Genomic DNA, 25732 nt, shown 5'->3' with positions numbered 1-25732 from the left:
TGCACTCCAGGTTGCTGAGAGGGCTGCGCTCCAGGCTGCTGACCAGGCTGCTGTCCGGGTTGCTGTCCGGGTTGCTGAGAGGGCTGCGCTCCAGGCTGCACTCCAGGTTGCTGACCAGGCTGCTGAGCGGGTTGCTGTCCAGGCTGTTGACTGGGCTGAGTAGGCTGCGTAGGCTGTTCAATCTCCGCTGGTGTGGTTACAGAAACAGATTCAGTAGCTCTGGCAGGAGTTGAAAGACTAGTTGTGCCAGGCTGAATAGGAATGATTTCAGTAGGACCAGCAGGAGTAGATTGCCCGGGCGGAGGAGATTGGGACGAAATAGCACCAACAGGTAGGGTAGAAATAGACTCGACAGGACTAGAAGTACTAACAGAGGGGCTGACAGCAGTAGTATGACCAGGAGCAATAGTGAGAGCACCAGGGGACTCCGTAGCAGCAGTAGGAACCGTAGGCCTAATTGTAGTATTTTGAAATATCGGGGCCACGCTCTGGCTCGTAGCAAAGATGGAGGTGCTTTGTCCTGGTGGAATGGCGGTGATGTTCTGGACTGGAGAGACTGATGCAGTAGTTTGCCCTGGAGGAATGGTTGTAACGTTCTGAACAGGAGAGATTGACGCAGTAGTCTGCCCCGGAGGAATGGTGGTGGCATTCTGGATGGGAGAAACCGATGCAGTAGTCTGCCCTGGAGGAATGGTTGTAACGTTCTGAACAGGAGAGACCGATGAAGTGGTCTGCCCCGGAGGAATGGTGGTGACATTCTGAACGGGAGAGACTGATGCAGTGCTTTGGCCTGGAGGAATGGTAATATTTGTAGAAGCTGGAGGAATGGTACTACCGGTAACCAACGGAATAGATGTAGTTTCTGGCTCTTCAGTTGAGCATATAGTGGTTGTTGTCATGGTGATGACAGTAGTCCCAGTGATAGGAATGGTTACTGTCTGATTGCCAGATACTATAGTTGACTGGGTAACTAACCACGTATTCGTGTTAGCTAGCAATTTATATCTTTCATATTTATCAGAACAAGAGGGCCTCAGGCTTACCAGGAGAACTGGTCGATAGAAATGTAGTGGTCTTAGTGATAAAATGCTCCAGAGGAAGTGTTTCATGAACATTGGTGCTTGTCACGTGTCCCTTTGATGGCCACGGGATTTTTTCCCATTCAGAAGACCTGGTGCTTTCCGATGAGGGCTCCCATTGCCAAGAAGTGGGTTTCGCGATGTCTGGAGGCTTGTGGTCCGCAGAGAAGGATGGCCACTTTTTTGCGGAGCCATCATCCAGGACAGGTCCAGCAATGATGGCGCCAGCAAAGTTTAGAAGGAAGGTGGTTTTGGTGATCATGATGCTGAGCAGTAAATGTGTATAGGGAAATTCTTGGCTTTCAGCTCAGGGGTATTCTGATTGAAGATGAATTGGAAGGAGATATGTTGGCCAAATTTATATCCTTGCCCATGCAATAAATGCCTCATAATCCATACCCAATTTAATCTGCACAGTACTTTATTTGCCAATCAGTCGCACCATAAAACTTGTTGGGAGAAAAGAGGTAATGATACATCATGTGGAACCTCCAGTCAGATGCAACATGGTAGAAGAGCGCGAAGGCTTTTTGATACAAATACGAGAGTAATGGGACACTCTGCGAAAGCCACAAGGTATCATTCTAGCTCCTGCTCACTTCAATGTGCCGCAATCTCATCTCGATTGTTCCAATAGTCTACAATTTGCGCGAAGTAAAAGTGGTAAGGAGGATATAGCGTCGTACTTCCCTTCTGCAAAACCACCAGTTACTGCTTTCGTAGATTGGCTTACCTTTACTAGCGGAGATAGTGCCTTACTTTAGTCTATCAATCTTAGGATATTCCTGCTGATGATTTGCATGACTCTGTGTGCATAGACGACGATATAAAGAATAAGCATAATGTATACATCGGCAATACTTGTTCCTGTCTGTTCAGGAACTTTATTTGGCAGCAGAGTGTGTTGACGGCTCAAACAACTTACCTGACCCCTGTCACTTGACCTCGACCGATTACGCAATGATGAACTTCAAAAGGTACTGGCTAGCTAGTACGATACTACGTGGTGTAACATAGCCTCCAAGTATACTATCAATATAGGTTCATATCAACAAAAAGAGAGTCTTCACTGGATAGGGGATGTGGTGTTCGCTGGCCGCTACATGGTTTGATCTTACTAGAGACCCACAGGACCTATTTTCTCTCTAGTTATTTATTATTTAGCCCCACTACAACTGTAAGGAACCCCAATCAGCAGCATCCCAACCAGTACCCCGCCATTCACAAAGAAAATACAGTGACGTTCATCTCGAGAAATGGGATCAGTATAATGGTAGCACCAAAGTCAGTAAGCAGGAACTAAATCCTGATTGAACGTATTTGGGGGGCTGGCCCTGTCCAAATAGATCTATGGAAGTTCCTGGCGGTTGAGACAGGGTGGCGGACCAGATACGACATCAACCCCAACCAACCGCGCCACGTTCATCATCGAAGAATCCTCTCCATCGGTTCTCCTGACACAGGCAGCGAGCCGTGGCCTCAAAGTAACAATGAGAAAAATCATGGCTCTCAGTTATAACTCGAATACTGCGCAGGACTTTGGTCTCCTGGATCTCCTACTGTTTTTGCTATAGATATAGGATTAGCCAGGATAGTAATGCGGCAATTGATAGATAGTAAACTTGGTATTAATAATGAATAGAGATAATACGAATTGGTATTTAACATAGTGTGATGGCGTTGGCCTATAAACTCACGATCGCGCCGCATTCCTGCGTCCAAGGCCAAAGGAAGTATTCCACCTTAGGAAGCAAGGGCAGGAATTGAAAACGCCATTTCATTGCAACTACTAAATTCTGTGTCCTAGTAGATATGAAGGGATAACTCTAAGAGTATGAGTGAGGCGGGATATAAATTGAACCGTGTGAAGCATCCCAGAAGGGAACCTGTAAGCTCTGAAGACTGACTTCACTATTACAGTACTCTTTTTAGCTACATACAAGGTTCTCGACCATTTGTGCAAGTTAATACCTGCCAGATATATTATCAAGATGTACTGCACTGACTGGTTCTTCCAATATACACTGTGGTTTATTGTCCAGATTATCATCGCACGGGCTTCCCAGTTCTCCAATTTTGATTGGGGAACTTCGGTTCCAATAACAGACATCTTTAGCTTACCGGAGAACGGGTCCTTTGTCGACAACATAGCTCTTTTGGATGATAGAACTCTCTTGCTGACACGAATCGATGCTCCTGAAGTCTGGTCTGTCGATCTACCAACACGCTCTGGACGACTAGTCCATAGCTTTGCTGAAAATAACAACCAACTAACGAGCTGTTTTGGTATCACTAAAACTGGTCATCATACGTTCACGGTAGTAGTGGGACAGTTCGATGTGGCTAAATTCTCGCCAGAGAAAGGGTCGTTCGGTATCTGGAAGGTTCAGCTCGGCCTATCCATAAATCACGACGCTCCTGAAGAACGGACGAGGCGACATGAAGCACAATTTGCTGGAAAAAATATCGCCTTTAGTTCCCAACCTGTTGTGTCAAATTTTGCGAATATTTTCGAAGCAAGCGCCTTGGGCGCGTCTACACTTCTCGAAACAGCCACCTCTCGGTTTTTGCTCATATCCGACAGCCTAGACGGAATTATTTGGAAACTTGATCTTGAAACAGGAGAATACGATATCGCCCTGCAAGACGATTCTATGCTTCCTCCTCCTGACGGGCCGCCAATGGGAGTGAACGGGATAAAGGTCCACAACGGGTATCTATACTATGTTAGTGTCGGGAGGAAGGAGTTCCGTCGGGTCCGCATCGATACTGCAGCGAACGCAATTGGTCCATTCGAGCTGGTCAGCGCTGACATCACGCCTGATAATTTTGACATTGCCTCCGATGGAACGGCTTACTTCGCAACTAATACTGAGAATTCTATAGTAAGCCTTACGCCCGAGGGAGAAGTCATTCAGATTGCCGGTGACAAAAATTCGACAAGGTTAGCAGGGCCGACCTGCTGTGCTTTAGATCCTGACGGTAGGACTCTTTACATTGGCACGAACGGAGGCATGATGGCTCCTGTTGGTGGGGTGTTTGAGGAGCCTGGCAAGATAGCTGCAATTTCAGTGTAGGCTATTACTGGACGCGGGTCTACAGTAACGGTTGTCTCTGTGACAGCATTGCCCAATATAGGGTCTCAGGATGTGTCTAAGATCTAAGCAAATATCTAATAAAGCCTGTTCATTGGAAAAGACATCCCATATGCCGCATATATACACAGCAGAATCTTCAACAACCCTTCAGTGTTAGTAGGCTAGAAATATTTCGGGAAAATTCAATCACAAAGCCGGCGCTTTTAGCAGTAATCAGTTGCGGGATAGTCGCCACGCGCCCAATTATTTGGCCATGAATTAGGAGAAAGTAAATACACAGAAGCTGGACGTACCTGTTAACACGTTCCTGGTAATAGTCCGTATCTAACTAATCAGTTCATTCATGGTAAAGTTGCCTCTCCTTCAGCGCCATCAAGGACAGTCATGGTTGACCTATTCATCGCACTTTGGACACTTTAACTTTAAAAGAGTCACTAATCAGCATCAGCATTGAGACAGTGTCGTTCCAGATGAACGTACAATTGCAGAAAGATCCATAATCTATGTACACCTGTTTTTTGTTGGACATGTCGAAAAGGATTATTAATTAACGGTGCCAAGAAGGTAGGGTGACCCGTGTAAAATCCACGCGAGTAGTCACAGTTAACTATTGTAACTCTGTACCACTCCGTAGCTACGGGAATTATTCACCATTTAGGCTTACACACAATCTACGGCGTATAGATTCTATACCGTTCCATGGATAATTGACCTCCATCATACGAAAAGTTATATAAAAGTGTGGTTTACGATTGAAGTGACAGGTGACACCCAAAACCTCTCCTGTAAACATGGTTCAGGAACTGAATATCCAATGAAGGCTGCTTTTCCATGGTAGCAAAAGTATCAACGCATCATAGAGTCATCTACTTTACTACAGCCACCTACGTAGAGCATGAGGAATATTCGTGGGATGAATGTGACTGATAATTTTGGTACTTTTATATTTGTGAAAATGTAGACGACAATTATGTCAAATGAGAAGAGTAGAAGTATGATCTTTTAAGTATTCCGCTCTGCATGAGCGACAATCACAGCCAAGGCACGATGCACATATCAGGGGAAGATCCTCACACATTGGAACATATTACTGCATCTGGAGCAGATTCATTACTACGACTATAATGCCTCTTGCAGACATCGGTAGCACCATCGGCTCCGAAATACCTCGCGCTGTCACCTACGCCGTCACATCCCTCCTCTCTATCGCTCTATACAATGTACTCGAGCTGAATGTACTCATTTTTTTTACGTTTAACCGCCGCAGGGGTCTATACTTTTGGAGTTTGCTTATCGCTACTTGGGGAATAGCCAGCTACGCTGTCGGTTTCATCCTCAAAGACTTCAACCTTGCAAATTCGATCTCATATTTTTATGTGACACTCATCATCCTCGGCTGGTGCGCCATGGTTACGGGTCAGTCACTAGTACTCTTCTCTCGTCTTCACCTGATCGTGCGCGAACGCTCTATTCTCCGTCTAGTCCTGGGCATGATAATCCTCAACGCAATAATCCTTCACTTTCCCACCATAGCTCTGTGTTATGGTGCAAATTCACCACAGTATAGCCGATTTATCGTACCATATGCTGTGTATGAGAGAGTGGAAGTTACGATGTTCTTCGTCCAAGAAGTAACAATCTCGGGTATCTACGTGTATGAGACGTGCAGGTTGCTGAACATTGGCGGCAGACTGAGCGACACGCACGGAGACGCCGGTCGGACGCTCATGCTGCATTTAATTTACGTGAGCATTATTGTGGTGCTTCTGGATACGGCCATATTAGTGCTACAATTTGCAGGTCGGTATACATCTCAGACCGCGGCTAAGGGATTCATCTACAGTGTGAAATTAAAACTAGAGTTTGATATTCTAAACCGGCTGGTGAAGCTGGCACGAAGATCAAGTGGTTCGAGTTCGGGATTTAGTTATGGAGATGATTCGCGATATGGTTGTTCTGATGAACAAGCGGAGAGACAAGGCAGTGACGATGCTACAGAGCGCCGCCGGCGTTCCTGTCCCTGGAACGTCTTTGCTCTCAAGGTGAAGCATGAAATTTCCGACCCGGCTGGCAATAGGTCGAGACATGAGTCACAAAATGTTGTGGCTTAGGCTCCGGTGTTATTTTAAGTAGCTTTCACCAGAGTCAACTAAAGGCGCGACAGCACGGTCCCAGTGTATATTACGTTGTCTCCTTCTTGATACCTAGAATTATGTTTCTACCTCGTCCTCAACCGCAATGTATATTTTCACCCTAGTCCAGAATTCCTTCGTTTCTTATTGAAGGTACGATGGCGGTCGTCGCTGATCGAGACCAGTTCTACCCCGCATACAGCAATGTCCACCACCTCTCCAGGGAGATATCTAAACAGACCTACCCCGCCTAGTGTCCACCTCTATCAAAAACCAGGTTATCTGAATAGAAAGTGAAAATGGCAAATTCCTGCCTTCTCTTAGACCTAAGGTGTAAGTTACATGTGCATCCTGAAAAGGAAGCATCTCAGCTTATGTTGGACTAGGTAGTTCTTAAACAGTATACGGCGTAGTTCAGCCCCTATTAATAGCGACCAGAGCGGGAGACTTCAGTATCGAGACCCCCTTAGACAAAGGTTTTCAGAAGATAGAGGAACAGATTAGATGTTATGGGTACTATACAACATTCGAGTATGCGGGCATCCCAGGATGCAACAGCAGAGGATGTCAATTTCACGGCTAACTTCCGATTGTGAGCTGTAGAGACATTATTTCCTTGACCAACACTAAAAGTTGTAGCTCTTCGTTGGTGGAAGCAGTGCTGCTTCTCTTAATTGGCGCATATATATTCAGATTGCATGAAAGGAAGCATATGAGTGACCTTTAAACGTACGTGATCTGCTAGTAGCACTGATTATACGGGACGGCCCAGACCTTATCTCGCTAACCTATTTGGGTAAGGGAATGAAAAAAAAGTCATGGCAAGGGGAAAAGGGTCAAAAGAGAGAAAATTTTTCTTTCCTTCCCTTACCTTAAAAAATCGAAAATTTCCTCTATATTGAGTCTTATTCTCCGTATAAACTAAATTCACCGTTCACCCGATCAGTTATATCATATCGACACATTCACAATGGGAAACGTAAGATACTATATTTTCGGTTATTTCAATTTCTTTTTTTCGCTCTTCCGCTTAACATGACAAACATACGGAGTACCAGTCCACTAATGAAAATATACAGGGAGCCAAGGCCCAGATGAAGCGTGATCGCAATGCCAAAGATGCGAAAGCCGCGGGAAAGTCCCAGTTAAAGGCTGTATGTATATCTATTTCTTCCGACTTCTCTCTTATCGGTCCACAAAGCCCTTCCCCCGTCCGCTCCTAGCTGTGGACGGCATAAGGACAATGCTCACTATTATACAGAATGAAGCGGCAAAGGATATCCAATGTTTTGTGTGCAAAGCAACCTTTCTTAAGACAACTCGGGCGCCGGCGTTGACTGAACATGCTAGCAATAAGCATAGCAAGACTCTCCAAGACTGTTTTCCGAACTTTGTGGAGGTGCCAAAAAAGTAGATACTGGTTTGGGGCTTTTTCATTTTTCTAGTGGGAAATCTATACCCAGTAGTCATTAATACTCATAAACATCACGTCTTAGATCCCTGAATTGAACTGTATTGTCGAGCACGCGAGTCGACTCGGCATGGGACTCCCTTTTACTTCTAGAAACCTAGGCATTCCGTTGAATGTACACTATTTTCTTAATTAGAGTCGTTGAATAGCTTTTGAGATCCTTGATCTGGGTCCATATTCTTCATTCTGATATTCTCCACCAACTTCTATAGTACCACTGACCCGCAGGTTGTCAAAGCCGCTAAAATCCCAAGTTGACACAACTTGCTAGATTTCATATTACCTAAGATTCGGCATGTGTAACGTTTCTTATATAGGACAGACCTGGGTAGAAAGCTGTGTTCGACTTCTTCACAACCACTATACAGTTTGTGCGGTACTGACGTACTGTTCGCACAAAGATCACCATACTAAACCCTCAGTATAAGCATAAATTTGTACTATCGTCTGTTCTCGCCGTCTTCTTGATGCTAATGAATATCTGCCACAACACTTGTCCACAGCTTGTTTATTGAAATCTTCAAGACATGGAATGGCACTAACACAAATTCAATTATCCTGAATCCTCAGCAGCTGCTGTCGGCGTCCGAGTACTCTCCGATGGCATACCTGCAGGCACCAATGTACGAAGTCGAAGAAGGCTCAGCGTTTGGAGGATTAGGGGCCAAAAATCGACGTGGGTACAACTATGCACCTTCCGGATTGGTGATCCCTAGCTAGCTGAAAGCGCCGATACCTACGAGCAGCCCCATGCGCAATTTCACCGTTGTGGTCGAAGCACGTCAATGGATTATATAACATGAACATATGGATCATCTACAATGGTAAGGACTTTGATTTAAGTAGATTGCTTATCAGCGAGTCTATTTCGCTGACGAGAGAATGTACATGCTCCCTATTGAGAGGACTTACTCCGGAGTATTCTCTTCGTTAATAACTGAGATCTGTGCGTGATGGTATATTGATCAGACCCAGCTCCAAGAAAGGAGACCCGCCCACCCATTCTTGGAGGATTTGTCCTTCAGCAGGCATTATCTTCCATTGACAACAATATTGGCTTACAAAATCAATTCCCCTCTCATGGCGCGGTTCCTTCCAATCATGGACTGAAACATTGCCTATTATGACAGCACCCCATCTGAGCCTGCCTAGCCATCCTGATCCAGAGATTCAGAGCCCGTATGCAAACAAGCCGGATCAAATGCATCCTCCTTTCCCCTATGCAGCAGGAGTTGTTTAATTTGATAGAGCTGAAATGAGACTCCAAGCCCGATCATTACCACGTCGGTCATGTCGAATGGGGCCAGGAATAACGGCCCCCATGATCTGATCCTATGGAAGCCTGTCGGAAATGAAAGGTGGCAGAGTAGATGCTGGTTAAGGGAGTCCTCATTCCAGAAAACGATAAATTCCCCTGCACGTCCGTCTTTGGTGAATTTTAAAGCATCACACCGTGGAACATTCGTTTGATCAATCCACGCGTACACTCGTTATCTGAATTTAGTCACTCGTTATTAGCAGCCCTCTATTGAAGGGCACCAGAAATCATGCGATTTGTTACTCTTAATCTCGCCATGGGGCTGTACAATTCAGCGCACGGGTTAGTTATACGACCGGGCCCAGCATCTGGGGGTTCTGGTGGTAGTTCATCTCCTCTCAGCAGTGTGCCACATGTGAACGCCTCCTTGCTACATTCGTCGAAGAACAGCTCAAGGGCACTTTTCAAGCCAGCAGTCGGCCTTCAGTTGACCAGTTTCTTGGCTGACACTGACACCGAAACTGCCGTTGACACCGGCTCTGCGAACCCAACCTCGGGTTCCTGGCAGTCGATTAACTGTGGTCAATTCGATATTACCAATGAGGAGGTCCTCTACTCTGACCGATGGGAGCAAGCCGATACGGAGACTGCCTGGAAAGAAATGGTCAAACGCTGGAGTGAGAACAAAAATTTCGAGCTAGTCTTTGTTGGGTGGATGAGCAACCAGTTCAACGGTTCGTCTGGATGGAGCTGCCAAACTTTTGAGAACATAATGTGCAGCACGACAGTGCAGTGTCAGGACGTCTCATCACCGGCAGGGTAAGTTTGTACTGTTCCCAACCCTCATTCTAAACATCACCTAACCTCCCATGCCAGATACATGATAATGAACGCCCTATCGGGCTTGTACACTGTACAGTCCCACTGGTTCCAGGACAGCATCACTGGTAGCTGACATACAAGCTTAGACGTACAACCAGTTCTACAATGCTTTGGACGAGGCAACCAATGATGTCTATCAAACAATTGAGGATTTCGCTTCCGTGTTTGCACCTCAACCAGAAGACAACCAGAGCACTGTCATGCTGGCAGTTGATCTTATGACACTACTCTTGCCCTTTGGGATTGCAAGCGGCTTCAATGGAGGTGTGTTGACTTGCTCACATCATCCTATGTGACATCATGCTTATATATTACAGTTTGGAAAGGAATTGAAGGAGCCGTTTCTGGGAAGAAGCGCGCTTCAGCTACCGAGGGATCGACTTCCGCGCAGAAGGCACCCAGTAATGAGGAAGCATCCGGCTCTGGAGAGACCCAGGACAGTTCTGCTGGAGGTTCTGAACCAGAGCAAGATCAGGGTAGCAGCGTGGACACCGATAGTATTATTCCCGCGTCACCGGGAGTTGATAAAAGAGGCAATTTCGACTGGAACCCGAAGGGACTCTCCCAAGACTTGGCTTACAACGAGATGGGCAGTATCGCTGGATGGATAAAAGATAATGCAGTCAAGTAAGTGTATAATACGGCGGCAGAGCTCACCAAAACATGGACTGACGTCGGATTAGTGACCAAGACGCGTTCGGCACCGCGGTTTCTATCAAAAATGCGGCTTATCATATTCGGAACTCGACGAAAGCCACTCTCAACGCTTACATTGACCAGCTATTCTCTGGCCAGAATACTGATGATATATACGGTAAACTTCAGAACGGCAATGTTCAATATTCCGCAGGAAACTTCAGCTTGGCTGATATGGTGGCCGGTGCGAAAAAAGTGGTCTACGGCCAACTTGTTATGGCTGCTTGGGCAACCGCACCGGATAATGCTGGTGTCCACCCCTTCATTCTGTCAGTTCCTCAATTTAAAAGCGAGCTACTGAGATGCTAACTGATGGCTCTTCATATAGCAAAACGGACGAAGGCTGTGGTGATAATAGGGAGATCAAGCCTCCCGGGTTGGACAGCTGGGAGTTGCCGGACTCAGATGCGGTTGCATCAAAAACTTGCTACAACCAGAAGACCGTGTATCTTTTGAATGCTCAAGAGAGAACAACTGGTGGGAAAAAGGGCAAGCTGAATGCGCTACCCGGTTTGGATCAACTGAGCAGGTTCGGTGGCTTAACAATGGAAGATATTGCGAACAGTGCTATGCGTCAGTACGAAAAGAACAACGCAAACGACCTTACAGAACCCGATATCCCATGGGACAACTTGGAAAATTATTCCGGTATCGAATTCGGAAACATTGTACAAACTCCTGGATTCTTCCAGTTACCTGTCTGCACTGACTCAATCAGCCTTGGCTATGTTCTTGAAAACAATTGGGACGCAAGTAACAAGTACTGGCCTTGTGTCGAACCCGACGGTTACAATGGGGATGGAACTAACTTTGTGAGTACTTATCAACACAGTCCACAACGCGTTTTCCAGGGCTGACAAGTGACAGCATGTCAATAAGGGTTGCATCATTTTGAATGACCAGAAGCAGTGTGGCGGCAGCGTTAGTAAGTGAATATAATGGAAGCTTAAGATCACCTATTATGAGCTGACTATACTCTCAACAGACTTTGCGGATCCAGAACAAGACCGAAAGAATAGTGCTATGGTCTACGCAGCCTTTGATCCCTCGCTCAAGGGGTCGCCCACGGTGACCCCGGGATGCATGCTCTCCGCCGTGTGGAATAGCACATACAAAGACGTATTCTTCGGCGAAGACAACTGTCTCTACGATGCTGGAGGGAACCCAATTATGACTATGGGAGATAAGGAATGTTGCACCTCAGAAAACGTCCCTGATGGCCTCAAGGTAGAAAACCCATACGTGGCTTGAGCACTGACGCGTGCAGTCTATCCTGGGGAATTGCGTATTCTGCCAAATCGGGAATTAGCTTTGTAATATCCAATACGCATTTTTTGGTTGTGGGGTCGTAATGAGATCAGACCGCACACATTTTTTCTTATTTTATCTATTCTATCTACTACTTTACTATTCAGACTAAAAGACCCTGCAACCGTACCCCAACTGTACCTCCTGATTTTCATTTATCGATACTTTTGCATTGTCCTCTCATCAGACCAGGCAAAGGGTCCATGAGCGAACACGGGAAGCATCTTGTACCTAATTGATTTTGAACAGATTTTAGGTATGCAAAGGAAAATGCAGGATGATTTAAATACAACATTGAGTAGGATGAGAGATGAGGAGTTAGACATTGGAAGTTAAACGGAGGGCGAAGCAAATTAATGTGTAGCAGTATTGTGTTATACTACACCTAAAACTAATCTGTCAATCAATGTAGTATGCCACTTAAGCCCGGGCGTATTAGACTCTGGAATACATGAATGTGTAGAAAATAAAAGTGCACTCTACTATAGTTCTTTATACGCAGAGATGACAAAACCATAATGTCTATATGTAATCGTAGACGCAAACGTTCTCTGGGAATAAGACAATTTTATGTTTATTATTCCCATAGTCGAATCTTCTCTGGTTAACCTGCGCTTTCGCTCATCCATATATATCTCCTTTCCCCGGACTTTCACTGTACAACGCTCCGAGGTGTATGAGTTGTCCACCCCTAACTTAACATGGAAACTTACTTCAAATAATAATAGGTTGGATATGGTCCGTAATTGAAGAGAAAGCATATTGTGTTGATAAGGTGGAGTAGATTAAGGGTATGATGAAATTCTTAAAGATATTATTATGTGGACGCTGATCTATGCTCGATCGTAGCTAGCCACCCTAGGATCTAAGTGGAGACTACTTTGGCGACCCACATGCCCACCAGCTTTACCAGGAGCCCGCTATCGGTCAAACGGCTCTACCGCAGGTCATTAGAAAGGGTGAGAAAATAGAAGTTATCGGTTCTCAATAGAAATTAGGAGGGTGGGTCAATATTATAGTAACCAAGAGGAAATAACTATTCACATCTAACTTAGAGAACAATTAGCTGTAAAAACTCGCTATAAGGAAGTAAAGCAGACGGCCCCCCAAGGTTGCTTATAGCAAGGTTTTATAGTACCTAGTATCTAAAAATATTAGGGTACTACTAGTAAAATATCCCAATAAATAGATCTTCTTATTAGTGTTAGTCGAAGCTAAGAGGCATGAAAATGTATCTATTCCGACGTGCGTGAGTGTATTAGGTAGAAGTTTTTCATCTGGGACTATCGGTCTCCCAAAAGCCATAAATAGCATGATTTAGTTTCTAGGATGAGTGACCAAAGGGGGGTTGATCCTTAGGGCCAGCTCTCTCCATACAAATAGAGCATCATCTCACTCGGTTAGTATTCTCGCTTAGTCCAAGAAATTTTGTTTCACAGTTAGCAAAGTGACGATATCTGGATATTCCTTAACATTTTGCTGGATAGTAATAGCGTTTTCAGATGGCAATGATTTTAGGCCCACACTGGAAAACAGCATCATAGTTGCCCAGGAGTAGACCAAGGAGAGTAGCCCAGTAACCGAGTTACTCCTAGAAAGGCTCCCTTTTCTTCGTGAATTATGCCATAGGGATGTGTCTACCTTTGAAATAAAGGCTACGATATCAATACTGCAATAGCATGAGGATGGAATTCGCGAAGCTTCGGGTGTGGAGACATATACAACCAGGGGTTAGATCGAGGCTAATAGATTTAACTAGTTAATGAAGGCTCTGACTTTTGGTAGACGCTCATTAGCGATGGAAACCAAAATGTTGCGGGATAGATTAGGCATTCAGCCATCACTCCTGACGGCCATGGCTTCAGTTGCTATATGCAAGACGAAATCTAGTAGGAAAATAGCGCGTTCAGTGGATTCAGACTGAAAGATTTAAGTGAGTAAAATATAGTCAGTTTAGAAATTCTGACCCTCACGCATTCATTTAACGACCGCTGTATTGCTAGTGTATATTAAATACGACACTTGCTTGAATAACTACTGCTCATGGTGTCCTGGTCCTCTTCCTTCACCCATCTTCTTGCCTTGATTCCTTCAACGACGCCTATCAGTTCTTCATTTTTCGATGCTCTTACCATTTCGATTGCCTTACTAAACGGCCCTCTCCTCTTGGGATCTGCCCCGTGCTCCAACAACTACCGAGTCCGTTCTATGCTACCCACGTTTATAGCCTCCAACACCGGGTAGGCCGGTATTAGGCTGCCCCTTAGAACTTTCATTTGCTGGTTGATATCAGCTCCCCTATCTATCAGAAGACCCACGATAGCTTTTTGACGAGTCTCAGATTCCTCGTTAGTGTTAGAAACTAGGTATCCGGCACTAAACGGGAGATTCTAATTCTTATAGATAGGTGGGTTTCCATACGAGCCGGCTGCGCGATACAGAGGGAATCCATTACAGGTATTAGCACCAGAGTCGAGGAGTAAGTGCACAGCCTCTGTGAACATCATGCGCGGCTTTCCCGAGAGCTTCGCAGGAGCCGTTCGTCTCCAATCCCTCGAGATCATAGATCTCTGGCCCGATTCTTCCATTATCTGGATTGGCTCCAGCCTGAGCCAGGAATCAATGGAGAAGAGGCTGGCTGGAAATCACTTTAGGGAGAAGGTAGTGAGTAATCATGTTACGGATATTTGGGTTCCATCCGTGCAGAAAGAGAAGCTCAACGAGAGGAATTTGTCGATTTACCGGGGCTAGGAGAATCTTATCGGCTGTGGAGTGGGCGATAGGGGCACCGATAGAAATGAGATACCGAGCAGTGTCGATATTGCCCGCTTGTAAGGCGATAGCCAGTCCGTTATGGAGAAAGGCAGGAGTTCGGGAATGAGACGAGGTAACGTTGTCTATAATAGACAGAGGGCCCTCGCGACAGGCAGATACAAAGGCAAGGTAGTCGGGCAAAGGCTCATATGGCTGTGTCCATTCGCCGATATAGTTTCGGTCATCGGCCTCTAAGATTGGTTAAGCCACTATATCGACCACGTGGCGGAGTCTGTACTGGCCCGCGCCGTTCGATCATTCTCTGGAACAATAGCTGCTGTATCCTCTCATCCTACAGAGGGGTGAATTCCGTGATATGGTCGTTCATAGTGCCTTGATAGGGAAGGCCAGGGAGATGGAGACAATTAATGTTGATGTGATGTTTGAATGTGATAGAAGGAGGGGTATTTATTCTTGGCGTACGGATCGACATTGTGGTGGTACCATTCCTATCATCCTCGGCCGACAAACTACTAAAAATACTGAAGAGCGGGAAGTGGGTCCGATATAAAACTTTTGGTAGATACCCTTAACTAGCTTATACGGGCTAGGGAATAACGCGTTACTAGAAAAGCGAGTAAGTAGTGGTACGTAGTACCATATGTACACGAGACAGTGATTTAAAAGTAAGAAACACAAGGGTGTAGGTCTAGATGGCTTTCTCGAGCGCTGTCTTCCATATCATAATGGAATTTTGTAGGGCCCGGGGACTGTGCTATTGATATTTCGGGGAAGATTATGGTGAAAGAGGCGTTGGGGTTTTGTACCTGGGGTCGGTCGTGGGATGGCGTCGCCTAGTAAATGAAACATTGATGTGTAAGAGGAAGCGAAGTAGCCGCCTCCGCCTTGCATTCCATCCCGTCGGCCACAACTGTCTAGAAAAAGTCAGCATCATATTACATTATCACAAACAATACATTAATTCACAAATCTCTCAGGATCGACCTCCATCTTCGGCGTGGCGTTATTGAATTTCATGTCGAGCTTGGTGACAGTGCGAGTATTTTTCACGATTTCTATTTGCTTCTTCAGGTTGTAGGAACTGACGGAACCGTTCTCCAAGCCGGCCTTGGAAACGAACATCAGGCTACACGATGGCAAAAGGGCCTATAGTGTGGTCAGTTCAAAATATGCAGAACAAGGTAACAATATATTATTACTGCAAACATCGGCCGCGCAATGATCGGTTGAACCGTGGAGATACTGTGATAGTAAGTACTTATTACGAGACAGGAGAGAGGAAGATAGGTTAGCGAAAGATTCTTACGATGCATTTGGATCACCCTGTAATTATAGTTAACTCTGGTGACAATGTTCTTCTGATAATGGGCGATAACATACCATTTGCGATGACGCAATGAAACCCTTCTTGAGAATCTGGAATGGCTTAGTACCAAAGTTCGCAGGTTCCCATATCACCAAGTCCGCCAATTTTCCAACCTCCACGCTGCCTACTACATGGCTTATACCCTGCGCTAGAGCTGGGTTGATGGTGTACTTGCTGATATACCGTTTTACCCGGTGATTGTCTGCTCCAGAACCCTCATCTTCCGGCAGCCGGCCACGTTCGACCTTGTTTTTGTGTGCTAGATTCCACGTGCGGACAACCACCTCTCCACATCGACCCATTGCCTGAGAATCAGAGGACATTATGCTGATGGCACCGGTATCATGGAGGATATCTTCTGCAGCGATTGTTTCTGCGCGAATTCGGCTCTCTGCGAAGGAAATATCTTCCGGGATATTCTTAGAGAGATGGTGGCAGGACATGACCATGTCGAGGTGTTCGTCGACCGTGTTGCAGGTGTAAGGCTTGGTTGGGTTAGTACTACTTGGAAGAACGTTGGCATGCTGCACGAGAGAAATCATATCCGGGGCGTGTCCACCGCCGGCTCCTTCGATATGATATGCATGTACTGTCCTTCCCTTGAATGCAGCCGCTGTTCGCTCCACAAAGCCAGACTCGTTCAAAGAATCGCTATGAATCTGGCACTGGATATCATGTTGTTCGCATACACTATTATAACTGTAAGTGTCCATGGCGATGAAATTCAGAGGGCCACTTACCTCAAACAAGAGTCGATTGCTGATGGGGTACATCCCCAATCTTCATGGAGCTTGAGACTCGCAACACCCGCATTGCACTGATCATGGAGACCTGGCTTGCCGGTATCACTGCCCTTGCCAATGACACCATAATTGACCGGCAGCTTGTCCAATGCTTGCATCATCATTCGGATATAATTCTTGCTCGGTGTACAATTGGCGGCAACGGAGGCAGTGCTGAAAGGAAAGTCAGATATAGACCCAGAAATTCCATATCATATCATCTTACGTCGGACCAGTCCCTCCTCCAAACATTGTCGTGACACCGGATGAGATCGCCTCATCAGCTTGCTGTGGGCATATATAGTGAACATGGGTGTCAATACCACCAGCAGTAATGATCTTGCCCTCTGCAGCAATAATGTCCGTATTGGAACCAACTATCAATGCCGGGTTCACACCGTCCATCACATCAGGATTACCAGCCTTCCCGATTCCCACAATGACCCCATCCTTGACCCCAATATCAGCTTTAAAGATACCACTCCAATCAATGACCAATGCGTTGACTAGAACCAGGTCCGCACATTCGTCATCTGAACGACCAGCAGCTTGTCCAATTCCGTCGCGTAGAGTCTTTCCTCCTCCAAACGTGCATTCGTCTCCGTGTGCAGTGTAGTCTCTTTCAATGGTCACCCAGAGATCTGTTGAGCCGAGACGGATCGAGTCACCGAAAGTCGGACCATACATCAAAGCATATGTGAGTCGATCCATTTTGAAAGGGTCTATCTTTTGCCGATCGATGATCGTCGCCTCGGGAGTGTGCCGAAAGCCTTCCTCCTGTAGGCGGCGCAATACCGCGTTAGTGTGGGACAGGTCAATAGTTCCGGTGGCGATACTGCTTCCACCCTTGATAGTTTTTAGGCCACTGATCTGTGTCAGAGTAACAGTCTTAGTGTCACCAGGCTCGAAGCGAGTCGACGTTCCAGCGGGAATGTCAAGGTGATAACCATAAGCTTTGATCCGGTCGAAGTCCAACTCTGGGTTTGATTCAATGAAGTGAAAATGTGAGCCAATCTGTAAAAGAAAACTATCAGCACTACCCAGTAAAGTGCAGATATAATAGAAGGCAAAATACCTGAATCGGCCGATCTCCCTTGTTCGTAACACTTAATTGAGTACGCTTTCTGCCAGCATTGAGTTCGATCTTTCCTTCGCCAGGTAAGATAGCTCCAGGCATCCTCGAAACCTCGTACTCTGATTCTGAATATGACGGGAAACAGCTCTCCTGAGGGATAGGGAGGAAACTGCCGTATAGCGCCAGTGCAATATCGCCATCCTCGCTACTAATCGGCTGGTCGACCGTGACCAGATGCGTTCCTGTCGTAAATGTCCCTTCAACCTGCAGCACTGTCAAAGTTGCCACCACTGCTGGAAGAACATGCCGACGGCCAAGAATATGTTTTCCAATGGACATGAGTTCCGAGGCTGTTTGCTCACCATCGCGCATCATCTAGGGATAGTTTGAGCCCAATATCATGCTGAATCCAAGAGATGTACGTACTTCTTGCAGCACATTAGTGATCAATGCCTGTTGAGTTAGTAGGAACCAATCTATCCTCTATTTCAATATACCTACAGTAGCCTCGGCACAGTTTAACTTCACGCCTCTCGCCAGTCGTCGCTGGGCGAGAAGTCCCGCCTGCGCAATAGCCAGTTTATCCAACTAGGTGGCGCGTTAACAGTTGAAATAATGGTCCAGTGTTCGGTCTTACTTCACGATGTATCAATTGCATTTTATGGATTGAAGCCTCCTGTCTTGCCTAACTTCAATACAAATTAACAAGTCATAGTTCCGATGGGGCAACAAAACTAAGCAATGGAATTTCCCTTTATTCACGGATCACCTTGCTTATATGCGCCAAAATTGGACTCATTTTGGAAGCATACGTCATGAGAGTCACTGCACAAAATCTCCAGTGGTCCAGTTTTGCTGGAATGCAGAGGTTGACGGACCTATCGCATGTTACCATGGCGTATACGACCTCAACAGCTTCAACCAGCCTTTGGGCCATTCTGGCAACGCCCAAAGCAGCGGCCACAAATTCATCAATGGTTTCTGTCGATCTGTACCTGTCCTCGTGTCCAAACCATCGAATACGGGGGTTTACTTCAGATGTCTCCAACCTCATAGATTCTTGGGTTGCTCGCGATCGGCCATTTTAACTGCAAGGCGACATTTATCTAGGACATTTAATAAGTCTTAGCGTGCCAACGCCTCCTAAGGTGGATGGAAGGCGATTCATCGAGCAGAATGACGAACCCGATGCCCCGAGAAGCTCAGCCAGGTACAGGTGAGCTTGAAATCCGCACCTTTTGCGGTTCCTCTTCTATTTCGACGATTTCATCAACGTATCCTCTGAAGCTCGTGGCGACTCCGTGTAGGCCAACTGACAAAGCTGTCCTCGTCTTTATGATGACTTATGGTGGGGGGCTGGTCGCTGGCGACAGTGTGAATTTGAACATCCGAGTTCGATCGAAGGCAAGGTTAGCACTTCTTACGCAAGGAAGCACAAAATTGTACAAGACACCGTCCAAGTCAATATGTTCACGACAAAATCTCAATGTTACGATGGAAGATGAGGCAGCGCTCCTGTTGTTGCCAGATCCCGTCCAGCCATTCAAAGACAGCGCCTATAATCAATATCAACTATTTGACGTTCACCACCCATCATCCAGTCTACTTGTCCTAGACTGGATTTCGAAGGGACGGGCGGCGAGAGGAGAGGCTTGGGGGTTTTCTGAATGGAAAGGTCGAAACGATATCTGGTCGCTCCCTGTTGGGAACAGTGGAACCAAGAAGAGACTTTTGCTTCGAGATAGCCTAGTTCTGGATAAGTCTTTGTCTCTAGGGCAGCATTTCCAGGATGAGATGGATAACCTGGGGATCTTTGGAACCCTTATCATCCGAGGTCCCATCTTCCGTTCTCTAGGCGACTTCTTTATCGCGGAGTTTTCTCATCTCCCACGTATCCAAGTGAGTCAGCAACGTGAGGAGGATAATCTGCAGTCGGAAGATTGTGTTAGAGCATGGACTGCTTCTTTCGTGAGGGGCTCTGTCATCGTCAAATTTGGTGCCCGGGAGGTAGATACTGCAAGGCGTTGGTTGAGGAATATGTTGATGCGGGAAGGGACAGTGGAGAAGGAGTTTGGGGAACGCTCCTTATTATGCCTACAATAAAGAATCCTAAATGATGATTGTTGCGGTGTATAGGTGCTTGTTAAAATTCCAAAATACGTCATTTCGATTGCAGCGTGTACTGCAAACGCAGGACAATTAGCTTGTATTAGTATTCCTACTTTAAAAAGGTGTAGGACCTTCGGAAGCTGCTCCTCTGTAAGTTTGCGTGCAGTAGGATGCCCGATCATAGACTTATCGCTGTATGATTATGGCTCGGATTTTGGACTTGTAACTCCCACTTGTCGCCAAAGACCCTCTTTCCGGATAGCTTAAATGGACAGCCAATCCGTCGAGAAGTTGTTATCTTCGTTTTGCTCCCTCTGGCGCACTCACTCGATCATGATAGACGCCACCGCGATCGCAGCCAAGATAGATATACCTATCTTTCTTTGATCGTATAGTGGTGATAGCATAGCCCTGTGACAAAGCATATTGATGAACAGAAGCTATAAGCTGCTGTCTGCTATCCAAAACTTGTTCAGTAAGTAGTTCCATTACTCTGAGAGTGGTGGTAGGTAGGCAGGAGAAATAAATTAAGAATGCTGCTGCTAAAGTATTTCAGATACAGATCCTATGATATTTCTAATTAGAAAATCACCAGTATTACATAACTGGGGGTGTCTCTAATTGAGAATCCATAGATCCCGAATTCACAGCCCCATAGGACATAAAACAGGATCCCGACACCAAAACACCTTCGAATTTAATACCAGTTTCTAGACAAATACAATGTATTTTTAACTATACCTACTTGTTTCTTGAACTCAAGGCTATTGCGCTTAAGATTATTACAGAAGTCTACAGTAATAGTTAAGATTATTTCTACGTCTATATAGCTTCTACTATAACTAAGTTCCCTTACCTTCCTAGAGTACAGATATGTAAGGTAAAAATGGGTTGAATGGGTTATCCTTATTTGCACTCGAGTAAGTAACTTAAAATTTCTAGAATGGGCAATGGTCGAAATAGTATATTTTATTATATCGATCCTCGATAACGGTAATAAAACCTCGTTCCTTGTTATGATTTTAAGAATATCCTAAAGTTGAGCTATAGTGTAGGAGCTACCAACTAACACACCCCCCCCCCCCCCCCCCCAACCCAAAAAAAAGACATGTTATTAAATATTTATTAGGCCTATATGAAAACACTGAGACATTTATAGCTCTTCTTATTAATAAGATAGAATATCGGCATTGTATCTTGGATGGTAATTACTTTTGGATTTATTTACGTCTTAGCATTCTTATTCTTAGTTTTAGAGGTGAATTAAACGAGGGAAACGAGGGAAGCGGGGGAACTAGGAGAAGTATATACTCTCTTAATCTGTATTTACTTATAGTATATGATGTGCTATTCCTATTGGGTTCGACCTGGCTATCTTGAATAATACTAGAGAACTAGATGTTTCTACGAAAGCATTAGTTTTCGAATTCCAGGGATTCGTTCTCCTATTTTCGTTATGGGACGTTATAATACTCCACAGTTTTTAGATATGACCCCCTACTTGGCATAATAGTTCTGGTTGGTGGTGAAATTGCTGGGCTATGCGGAATATCATTTATTCATATTCTACGAGACATGGGAAGAGTAAAATTCCGTGCTTTCTACTGTAGATGGGATGCAATCGGCATTATTTATTTCAATTCGCCAGTGGCTCTTGCTGGCACAAAATACTGTCTTTCGCAGAAGTCTCTAAAAGAGAATAGATTTTATGTCACAGACTGTGGTAGTACAGCAAAGGGGCTGGTTTATATCACTTTCTCTTATGCTACACAGCGGTGGATTATGAAGGCCGCAGCTGGGTGATGCAAGCTCAGCCGCCCCCAACTAGTCGGCTTGTTGGTGCCGTAACATATTCCTTATTTGAATTATGATCGATCAGTCGAGGTTTTTGTGGGTGACTGCTAAGTTGCCGGAAGGTCATAAGTCGTTCGGCTATTCTAGGGACAAGGCGTAGCTGGAGGCGCTCCCTGGTATGCGGCTCCGGGGGAGTCCTAGCCTCTGATCACAATCGACGACGTGAGGATGTCTGATGTCTTCGTCGACCAGGGACAGGTGCGGGACGATTTTGTTAGAATATTTCGGTGGGAAAACGAACGAGCACAGGCGAGCACAGGTGAACATGACGAAATGGTTAAGTGGCCTGGAACGCTGCGGCTTCATGGTGGTGTCCCTGGCTGAGGAGAGTGACGCCCATCTACTACTGGTTCGGAAGCAGGAAAATCGCGAAGAATACAAAAGCTTCTTTCGGATGGCACAAACAAAATCAAGGCCAGCAATGGGCTCGTCAAAAAAGACAACTTCTTCAAATCCTTTGAGTACTGTCAGAGAGCGATGCAAATATTTTCATCACGACTATATCACAATAGCCCTAACCCTACATAGGCATTGTACCACTAAAACAAATTAACCTTGTAGAATCTCTACAGTGCTGTCTCGAGACGGCCTTTGGCACTCCTGACTTCGGCTTCACGCAGTCCGATGCAGTGGCGTACCATAATTATATATACGTGCTTCTCTCACATGTGATAAGCCTCGTATATTATGTGCCACACGTCAAGCGTCTTTGGTTCTCGGGCGTCAAGTGTCGCTCTATCTGACAACGCTGCCAATTCGCCAGTTTTTAGTCAACGCCGCCCTGAAAGTACACGCCAGTCGGAGTTATAGATATAACCATCTATGCGATCGAATTAAGCCCCCGGAGCTTTGCTGGAGAGTAACACGACTGTGGCGATGACGACTAGACTTGATGGTAAGGTGATGTTGCGGATGTGTTGTATCAGTATGGGGTCCATGGTCGGTTGATAGTGAGGATGAACTAGACGTCGACTAAAGTAGAAGAGACGGTGAAGCCATCCTGAGTGAAGTGGGAGGCACAGAATCTATGGTCTGTACTGTATAGGACACTGGTAGTTTAGGAAAATAGACCAATTAGACTACGCATAAGCAGTATAGGAATCCGCCTTTCCCACCACCAAGACACTAAACCCAAAACTATCTCATCAATCCTTCATCCAATGAGCCATCCGGCCTCAAAACTACCCTTGGCTCCTCCATCTGCTCGACTATCTCCCTCCAGTCGACCCTCCCCCAGGCAAACTCATCCCAATCTGTATGTAAAACTACCGCACAACACCACCAACATGCCGCCTTGACACTATCCACCACACTGATCTGGCGCACAGCCCATTCTCCGTCCCCGTCCCAATTCAGATTCCCATAGGACAACTGCAATGATCTCTCAATCTGCTCCCGCGCAACCCACGGATTAAACACCCTCACTCGCAAGCTACATCGCACTAACACCCTCACGAACAGGAGGGCAGTGGTATTCCTAACATCCACTGTGTTCTTCTTAAACGCGAACCCCAAAATAGCTACCACACGCGGCTTCTCACGTATACTGAATGGCACTATCCCCGTAATCCTGTACGCCACGCGACCGGCCTGCGCCTTATTGATCTGGATCACCCCCCGCTAGTATGCGGCTACATCGTGTAGCCCGAACTTACGAGCCAGATACACCAAGCAGCAGAGGTCTTTGATAAACAGGAGCCCCCAAAGCTGAACCCAGCGCGTAGAAACAGCGGACCGATTCGCGGATCTAACCCCACGACGTGTGGCGTTTAGTGGCCTCGCACAATGCGCCGAGAGAGTTGATGCTGGTGATGCGTTGAGCGATGCATGTGTTGGGGGCGATCTTAGTGAGTTCGGAGGACCAGGTGTCGGTGGTTACAATTCGGGAGGTAGGGACACAGGGGGTTTTGAGTTGTTTGATGGCAGTTAATGCGGCAGTTGGGATACTGTCTGGGGCGCCGGTGCTGGTGCGCCTATGGACATGACCGAGGACGATACGATTGGGGTGGAGGGCGTTGATGGCGGTGCATTGGGCCAGGAACTCGGGGCTGGAGAGGAATGTCGAAGGAAGTGCTTGGGGAGGCAGTTTCTTTCAACTGTGGGTATCATCGCCGCCGGTTAGTGTGAGAATCTCCCTACACAGGTGGTCGATCAGCATCGGTGTAGAACGCACTGTCTCTCGAATCCAAGGGACAACGCCACAAGGCCCGGTGCTCTTTTGCACAATGATCTTGTACCTGTTGACACCTGTGCGATGGTTTGGATGACCGTCTTTAAGTTTGTCAAGTCGAGCCCATTGAAATGGTCACTTGTGCGTTCCTTGCCTGCACTGTCTTGCCCCTCCCGGACTCCGGGCATTGTCATGTCCAAAGGGGTATCAACGCAATTGAAGACGATATCCGACTCCCTTATATGCTGGCACACATCCGCCGAGAAGGCTATATTGGTCAGCCGACTCTTCCGACCGGTAGGATAGATATTGCGTATCGGGTCCAGGTCTGGGTTCGATCTTAGGGCACGTTCCCTATCAGCGCAGGCGCCGGTGCATCATCACCGCAAAACAGGAGATTTTCAAGTTCGGGTTCAATGATTGGGAGCTGATCTGAATTCCACGCAGCAATAGGAGAGGCATCCTTATCCACCACGCAAAATTGGCGGGTGGGATTTTGAGTCGCTAGTACTATCGCCGTCAGTGCCCTAGCCATGCAGTTCACGGTGATCAGTTTCGATAACCTCCGTATAGGGAGACAGACGTAGGATAAATCATAAATAAAACAGAGAGCGATAATGCTATCACAAATTAAACAGGTGGAAAATTCAACTGGGATTGGGGAGACAAGTCCGGGGCTACCCCTCTGTATCGACCTGAAAAGCCCACCATGCAGCTAATGAATGGATATCGCGGATAGGTTGGTAGCTGCAGCTACCCCGCTATTCGTAAAAGCCTTCTTGACATTATTCTGCGACTGACGTGGCACTGTACTCTACCTACGCGTCCCAATCGAGCAAACTGATATGTCTCTCAAATCAGCCCTAGTGCTGCTATCTGCAGCGCATTCCATAGGACGTCCACTCATCCATGCTAGCAGCCCATACAGAGGAGTCTATCAAAATCGCCAACAAACTCAAACTATCCATACTGCCATGGATGCATGACTGAAATCCCGCACTGGACATAGTGTCCGAGATGGTCCCCGCTACATGACCGCCTAGTACGGTTGCCTCGCCGAGAGGGGACAGATGTTTAGGCATTACGAGAGCCCCACCCAGTCTGTGAAGGCTTAGCATATCACCCATCAAGTTATCAAAGTAAGAGGCGGACTTACATAATGAAGAGTTGCAGGGATGTAAAAGTTCAGCACTACTGCATATGTCAAGTCCTTAACACGCTGTGCCCACAAATGTCTCAACCACCACCGATGCTGTAAACCGTACGATATATAGCCGAAGAGCGGGAAAATTAACCAAGTCCAGAAGACAAGGGATCCCCTGCAAAGGTATTAGACCTATAGCTTGCTGAGCAGGAAATGGCGTCGCTTACTTTGACGGAGAATTAGGTCCAAAGCCGCTGGGGATAGGCTCCGACAGGTAAACTCTCAATGCCAATGAAACCTTCCAGACAAATAAAAGAGGGCCTAGGACAGAGTTGATTGTGGTATAGGTGAGATATGGAAACCTAAAGAGCATCAGTGAAGGGCTCCTTTGATCAGACACTGCAGCACTTGTGCGTACTTCCAGAGTCGTGGTGAGGTAAAGAGGCGCTTAATGTGACAGCGCTTTGCGCTCCTCAACCAGCGTAACACTTGGTAGATATGTCGTCTATCAGACATTGCGGTAGTGGAAAATA

The 25732-nt window shown here is 46.3% G+C and overlaps 8 protein-coding genes across 8 annotated transcripts; 5 read left to right on the top strand and 3 right to left on the bottom strand.

The window, feature by feature from the left end:
* Positions 1-107: 107 nt before the first annotated feature.
* BDV59DRAFT_186124 (uncharacterized protein) lies at positions 108-1398 on the bottom strand. Its single transcript, XM_073690972.1, has 2 exons — positions 1044-1398; positions 108-970 (listed from the first exon to the last, which is right to left on the bottom strand). The coding sequence occupies exon 2, from the start codon at positions 755-757 to the stop codon at positions 197-199; it is 561 nt and encodes a 186-aa protein (XP_073544339.1). The 5' UTR covers positions 758-970; positions 1044-1398; the 3' UTR covers positions 108-196.
* A 1388-nt stretch (positions 1399-2786) lies between these two features.
* BDV59DRAFT_186122 (uncharacterized protein) lies at positions 2787-4181 on the top strand. The gene is made up of 2 exons (XM_073690971.1): positions 2787-2943; positions 3000-4181. Exon 2 carries the CDS (start codon positions 3071-3073, stop codon positions 4154-4156), a length of 1086 nt encoding a protein of 361 aa, XP_073544338.1. The 5' UTR covers positions 2787-2943; positions 3000-3070; the 3' UTR covers positions 4157-4181.
* Positions 4182-5301: 1120 nt separating this feature from the next.
* On the top strand, positions 5302-6288 carry BDV59DRAFT_195548 (uncharacterized protein; the record flags this gene model as incomplete). The annotated part of the gene is made up of 1 exon (XM_073692592.1): positions 5302-6288. The coding sequence occupies one exon, from the start codon at positions 5302-5304 to the stop codon at positions 6286-6288; it is 987 nt and encodes a 328-aa protein (XP_073544337.1).
* An 887-nt stretch (positions 6289-7175) lies between these two features.
* BDV59DRAFT_186120 (uncharacterized protein) lies at positions 7176-7921 on the top strand. Its single transcript, XM_073690970.1, has 3 exons — positions 7176-7288; positions 7389-7463; positions 7571-7921. Exons 1-3 carry the CDS (start codon positions 7280-7282, stop codon positions 7721-7723), a joined length of 237 nt encoding a protein of 78 aa, XP_073544336.1. The 5' UTR covers positions 7176-7279; the 3' UTR covers positions 7724-7921.
* A 1406-nt stretch (positions 7922-9327) lies between these two features.
* On the top strand, positions 9328-11867 carry BDV59DRAFT_205096 (uncharacterized protein; the record flags this gene model as incomplete). Its single annotated transcript, XM_073694581.1, has 8 exons — positions 9328-9857; positions 9915-9951; positions 10007-10184; positions 10238-10547; positions 10604-10885; positions 10945-11428; positions 11484-11541; positions 11602-11867. 8 exons carry the CDS (start codon positions 9328-9330, stop codon positions 11865-11867), a joined length of 2145 nt encoding a protein of 714 aa, XP_073544335.1.
* Positions 11868-15296: 3429 nt separating this feature from the next.
* On the bottom strand, positions 15297-18580 carry BDV59DRAFT_210257 (uncharacterized protein; the record flags this gene model as incomplete). The annotated part of the gene is made up of 10 exons (XM_073695557.1): positions 15297-15613; positions 15666-15845; positions 15899-15941; positions 16006-16022; positions 16080-16755; positions 16806-17021; positions 17074-17861; positions 17923-18297; positions 18424-18510; positions 18560-18580. The coding sequence occupies 10 exons, from the start codon at positions 18578-18580 to the stop codon at positions 15533-15535; spliced, it is 2484 nt and encodes an 827-aa protein (XP_073544334.1). The 3' UTR covers positions 15297-15532.
* Positions 18581-19081: 501 nt separating this feature from the next.
* BDV59DRAFT_210254 (urease accessory protein UreD) lies at positions 19082-20025 on the top strand (the record flags this gene model as incomplete). Its single annotated transcript, XM_073695556.1, has 1 exon — positions 19082-20025. The coding sequence occupies exon 1, from the start codon at positions 19099-19101 to the stop codon at positions 20023-20025; it is 927 nt and encodes a 308-aa protein (XP_073544333.1). The 5' UTR covers positions 19082-19098.
* A 2942-nt stretch (positions 20026-22967) lies between these two features.
* BDV59DRAFT_186116 (uncharacterized protein) lies at positions 22968-24846 on the bottom strand. Its single transcript, XM_073690969.1, has 2 exons — positions 24059-24846; positions 22968-23981 (listed from the first exon to the last, which is right to left on the bottom strand). The coding sequence occupies exon 1, from the start codon at positions 24588-24590 to the stop codon at positions 24396-24398; it is 195 nt and encodes a 64-aa protein (XP_073544332.1). The 5' UTR covers positions 24591-24846; the 3' UTR covers positions 22968-23981; positions 24059-24395.
* Between the last annotated feature and the right edge of the window lie 886 nt (positions 24847-25732).

Source organism: Aspergillus ambiguus (assembly GCF_047715705.1).
Source record: "Aspergillus ambiguus strain CBS 117.58 unplaced genomic scaffold BDV59scaffold_40, whole genome shotgun sequence".
In the NCBI taxonomy this organism is placed as follows: domain Eukaryota; kingdom Fungi; phylum Ascomycota; class Eurotiomycetes; order Eurotiales; family Aspergillaceae; genus Aspergillus; species Aspergillus ambiguus.
Note: the sequence above shows the minus strand (reverse complement) of the source record. Positions and strands in the feature narration are given on the sequence as shown.